Source organism: Amphimedon queenslandica, unplaced genomic scaffold (assembly GCF_000090795.2).
Source record: "Amphimedon queenslandica unplaced genomic scaffold, v1.1 AMPQUscaffold_13183, whole genome shotgun sequence".
Lineage (NCBI taxonomy): Eukaryota > Metazoa > Porifera > Demospongiae > Haplosclerida > Niphatidae > Amphimedon > Amphimedon queenslandica.
Window position 1 is genome coordinate 28,324 of NW_003546581.1, and position 5,715 is coordinate 34,038.

Here is a 5,715-nt window from a genome sequence, read left to right on the forward strand (position 1 = left end):
CAGACCTAGTAGATGTGAAAACAGGCAGTGCAGATTAAGATCCATCAATAGACGACTTCCAAGGAACAGAGCTACTGATAACTCACGTTATTATGGAACAGGGTTTACTAGTTCAATATTGAGCAATAGGTACAGCGGTATCTACAGGACCAGCAAACTCTGCTGGAGTGGAAGCTACAGTGCATTGACTTATAGCTGCACTGTAAGGTCAAGACGCGTATCAGTTAATGATGGTGATGAGAGGGTTGATGTGGAGAAAAGAAGTGAAGAGTTTGATGATGATGAGTTTATTGATGATGAAGAGGGAGATGTAAAGGAGGATGAAGCTGGTGAGGAAGAAAAAATGAATGGAGAAGGAGAGGAGTTTGATCATGATGATGAGTTTATTGATGATGAAGAGGGAGATGTAAAGGAGGATGAAGCTGGTGAGGAAGAAGGAGAAATGAATGGAGAAGAAGGAGAAATGAATGGAGAAGAAGGAGAAATGAATGGAGAAGAAGGAGAAATGAATGGAGAAGAAGGAGAAATGAATGGAGAAGAAGGAGAGGAGTTTGACTTACAAGAATAATTATTATTAATGAAACAAGAGATATTTAATTTTTAGATCAAAGTAGCTAGTATGTAGTGCAAAAACATTATTAATAGGCCTTTTCTTTTAGTTTTTTGTGTGCTGTATAAATTTATTACACATCTTTTATTTAGCAATCAGTTCATTGTCTTTTTATGCTAACAAAAAAGTACAAAAACACAAAGATGTTATGTAATCTTGTTCTTCTCAATGTAACTGTTTACAAGTACTCACTCAATATTATGACTTTGATAAATTAGTGGCTTATAAATAAGCTCTAATTACCAACAGAGGAAACAGCTGCTACACAGTGTTTGTTAATTACAAAGAACAAGGCAAAGCTTTGTCTATATACTACTAATCAGGGGCGTATCTAGGAATTGGGAAAGGGGGGTGCTATGGGCGCGCGAAGCGCGCCGCGATTTTGGCCACACCCACTTTTACGGCGGTAAAATGGCCTTTTCCTGCATTTTCGTCAATTACGGGTGGGGCCAAGATCATTTCAAGCATACTGGTACTTCTGATTGCTTCTTAAAGCACTGGAAACTGCTGAAATTATGATCAGGGGGCTAGATAACTTTGTTAAGAGGCTTGGTAGTGATGCAAGAGACTAGCCCTGAGGGGGGTGCTCAAGCCCCCTCAGCCCCCCCTAAATACGCCTCTGTACTTAAAGTGTAGCCAAACTCAAAAAAGATGAGGGCAAACAGTGTAGGCATTGAAAATAATTTGGACTAGAGCACATCAAGTTAGACTAAATAGCTACAAATGAGAAAGGCTGCCGTATGTTTTTAATAAACAAAATAAGCATATAGCTGAAGTAGAGATGACAATACTCTTTATTTAAAAAAATATATGCCTAAACATACCAAAATCTGAAGAATAGCTACCCAAGGCTGTGAAGGCACATGCTTTTCTTCGAAAAAATGGCCAAAAAATTACCCCCATTTTTATTACATTTACTGATACATATTGACGTCTTTATGCCGTGTAGAAAGTTTGAGATGATTCCGACTTAATTTTTTCAAGTTATCGTCATTTTTTTAAAATGGCCAAAATTTGAAAAATACCCAAGGCTATAGCCCATGCTTTTTTCAGAAAAATGGCCAAAAAATGACACCCAATATTTATTACGTTTTCTGATACATATTGACGTCCTTATGCTGTGTAGAAAGTTTGAGATGATTCTAACTTAATTTTTTCAAGTTATCGTCATTTTTAAAAATGGCCAAAATTTGAAAAATACCCAAGGCTATAGCCCATGCTTTTTTCAGAAAAAAGGCTAAAAATGACCCCCAATTTTTATTACATTTTCTGATACATATTGACGTCCTTATGCTGTGTAAAAAGTTTGAGCTGATTCCGACTTAAAATTTTTTAAGTTATGGCCATTTTCAAAGGCCAAAATCTGAAAAATTCCAAAAAGTTGCTAAAAATGACTCCCTATTTTTAATCACCTTTTCCAATACGTAGTGATGTTTTTATGCTATGTAGCTAATTCCAACTAAATTTTTTAAGTTCCATAGCCTTTTTAAAAATATTGATGTCCTTACACTATCTAAAAAGTTGCATTTAAAAATTTCGAACTACAAATTGAAAACTTCACTAAAAATTATACACACAACTAACAACAGCAAAAATAATATAACGTATTTCTGTATAATAATATTAATTTGATTTTCTACTCTTAATTAAGTCAAAGTTTTGTCATATGATTTTCATTTTTTAGACACACCCTCATCTATTGTAAAACAAAAATAAAAACAACATAAATGTTTTAATTTAAGCAAGAGCTAAGGATCTTAATACCTAACTATTATCAGCAGCTACTAAAACAGAATGAGAAGACATGCAGTGATTGTGATTAGATTACACAATGGTATCACGAAGTAACAATGAAAGCACTCGTGTGATTTAAAGTGCACTAGAAAGTAAAATAACTTGACATTATGAATATGAATTGTAGTCAATTGCAATCAAAAGTTTTGTGATCAAACCCAACCCTCCTGAGTGAATGTCTATACCAAAAAACTAGCTGACTTAACATGTACATTAATATAAATTAGATTCACCACTTATGCGTGTATACATGTACTATGTAAGATGACAGTATTCCAACCATTGGTTAGTCATAATGCATGCACAACACGTGCTGAACTGGTATACACAATCTTTAGAAGCCAAAGAGAATAATACTATTATACTAATACTAATAATAATAATAATATACTAACAATTATTAGGCTTGCTAGACATATTGGTTCGCCAAACAAATTGGTTTGTGAGACATATTGGTTTGCCAGACAAACTTGGCTTTCCGAGCATATTGGTTCGCCAAACAAATTGGTTTGCGAGACATATTGGTTTGCCAGACAAACTTGGCTTTCCGAGCATATTGGTTCGCCAAACAAATTGGTTTGCGAGACATATTGGTTTGCCAGACAAACTTGGCACTAATTCAGTGCCTCTCATTCTTTGGGCCCTCACTGATTCATTCAATTTATTTTAATTATAATCAATTTGATATGCTTTGTTTCTGATGGCCCTCCTATCATAGACAGTGTAGTGTCCCATTTTCAATTGCATCAAAGCAAATTCTTCTTGGAGCACAGTAAGATTATCATGAGCCCTTAATCGCAAAGCAATAAGGTCGTATAAACAAACTTGTGATAAGTTTGTATCCCTCATAGTCTAATTGGGCTCCACTAGCAGTTGCTTCTCAAGTGAGTCACTGACTTTTGTGAATGTTATGCAATTATTTGTTTTGCAGTGTTTTAATATTAAAAGTTGAATGAGCTTGGACCTTACTCTATGAATCATTCAAGAAGTGGGTGCAGGTACATGTACAATTAAGAACTTTCTCTCTCTACATCGTTTGTTTCAAAGTTTCTGTTTATCTCTTCTTTGTCTTTACTTTTATTTTTATGTCCTACACTGCTTGAATCAGGCTGATTCCAGTTGAAATTTTAAAGTTATGTATAAGGTATGGTCTTTACTTATTTCTGAAGAATACCCTAGCTGTACTATAGCCCATTATAATTTTTTCTGAAACTACTTTTTCTGATACTATTGTTATCTTCACAATGAGACAAATGAATGCTTGCTCCTGCTCAGAAGCAGCTGTATGTACATCTATATAGAACTGGTACTGAGTTACACAGAGTATCAAAAAGGACGTCAGTCAACAAACTTGGATTCCTTCTTAGTCTCTGCAGTAAGTCAATAAATACATGTACACTAGGATATTCATAAACTTTATAATATTCATAAAATGTGAGTTTTGATTTTCTCCTAAATGCAAATTGAAGTGCTGCAAAAACTGTTGCTGAAGTAGCGAGACACCAAAGGTGCATGAGAAGCAAGTTTCCTGTTTTTTCTTCTAAGCGCAATTATGATGTAATATATAATAGCAAAATTACTTTTGCCTAGATGGATTGAGTGACTTAAAATAGTTTAGGATCCTTAGACAAGTGAGTGAACTGCTGCTACAGCACTTCACTCGGGATGAAATTCGAGTAGCTACAACTGACCAACAAGAAAGATTTAAAGAGTTTCACACATTTGATGAATTGTCTTGATCTACTGGAAAGGAGACTCATTTACCAGGGGCGTATCTAGAAATTGGGAAAGGGCGCGAAGCGCGCCGCGATTTTGGCCACACCCACTTTTACGGCGGTAAAATGGCCTTTTCCTGCATTTTCGTCAATTACGGGTGGGGCCAAGATCATTTCAAGCATACTGCTATGTTACTGGTACTTCTGATTGCTTCTTAAAGCACTGGAAACTGCTGAAATTATGATCAGGGGGCTAGATAACTTTGTTAAGAGGCTTGGTACTTTGGTAGTGATGCAAGAGTCCAGGACTTCAGTAACTTTTTCTGAGCCCAGCCCTGAGGGGGGTGCTCAAGCCCCCTCAGCCCCCCCCTAAATACGCCTCTGTTTACAAAAGATAGAACACAGAATGAAAGACAGACAGTACCTAGCCCTCGCCTACGCAAAGCTGGGCGAGGCCATAGTGGTACAGTCATCACTCATCATCACAAATATCAGTCTATATAAAGACATTGAATCTAGGGAAAGTAGATAATTTTTATCTTAGCCCTTTTCCTGAAACAGCGGGAAAGAGAGAGAGAAACAGAGGAGAAATGAGGTTGCTGCTCACAGCAGTTCTGGTCCTTCTTGCTTGCAGCCTTAATGAAGGAACAAAAGAAGAAACATTCAAGGGAAAAATATCAAAGGAATCACTAAATTCCACGAAAGTATTGCAAAGTAAGTGAAGCACAATTTGCTGGAGCTTGATATTACACTATTGTGCTTGCTATAAGTAATTTAGCAGCAATAGATCTAGATCTTATGCACTTTTATAATGCAGAAAATCCATACAGATTATACTGTTTATTGTTCTCTTTTTATTTATATTTTATATATAGGTGAAAGAGCTAGGATAATAGCTAATGCAATCAATGATGCAAAACAAAGTGCTCAGGAAAAAGAGTCACTGATCCCACAAAGGATCATTGGCCCACTATCAAGTGCAGATCTTTTAGCAGATGGATTCAAGAGGCCATCAAAAGAAGCTGCAGCTCAAGGAAATGCAAGACTCCTCATGGAGGACATGGTGCGCAGAGCAGAGAAGGAACTAGAGAGAGAAAGGATTCCGTTAGCTCAAAACACAGGAGACAGTTTCCGTGAGCCAGGTTCTTTGTTAGAGAATTCAGAGGTTATGTTGATGTTTAAAGAAAGTGGTTGCCAAGCAGCAAAGCCAGTTCCTCGCTGTAACAATAGATATCGTTATCGTACTATAGACGGTACTTGTAATAATCTTCGTAGGCCACTCCAAGGTTCAGCACATACTGCATTTAGACGATTGATACCATCAAGATATGAAGACGGTATATCAGATATAATTGGTAAGAGACAGTCTAACAGTAGGAGCATAAAGCAAGGCGGAGTCTATATTAGTAGTGGTCCATTTGATCCACCATATCCCAGTCCTAGGTTGATCAGTCAACGTATAGTAGCTCATGATTCATCTAATGAGCTGCCATTGACACACATGGTAATGCAATGGGGCCAGTTCTCAGATCATGATCTTGATCTTGCTCCTGAGCCAGAACGTGTCGAATGTGGCACTGCTTGTTAGAAAATGAT

At 36.8% G+C, this 5,715-nt stretch overlaps 2 protein-coding genes across 2 annotated transcripts in view; one reads left to right on the forward strand and one right to left on the reverse strand.

The window, feature by feature from the left end:
• Nucleotides 1-2,131: 2,131 nt before the first annotated feature.
• The window catches only part of LOC100638691 (uncharacterized), a 7,876-nt gene continuing 4,292 nt past the window's right edge, over nt 2,132-5,715 (reverse strand). Inside the window, exon 8 of the mRNA XM_020000475.1 lies at nt 2,132-2,306. The gene's annotated coding sequence lies outside the window, so the exon portion shown is untranslated. The remainder of the gene's footprint in view (nt 2,307-5,715) is intronic.
• The window catches only part of LOC100639073 (eosinophil peroxidase-like), a 3,241-nt gene continuing 2,170 nt past the window's right edge, over nt 4,645-5,715 (forward strand). Inside the window, exons 1-2 of the mRNA XM_020000470.1 lie at nt 4,645-4,833; nt 4,995-5,704. Coding sequence (XP_019856029.1) covers nt 4,710-4,833; nt 4,995-5,704 — 834 coding nt within the window. The 5' untranslated portion in view covers nt 4,645-4,709. The remainder of the gene's footprint in view (nt 4,834-4,994; nt 5,705-5,715) is intronic.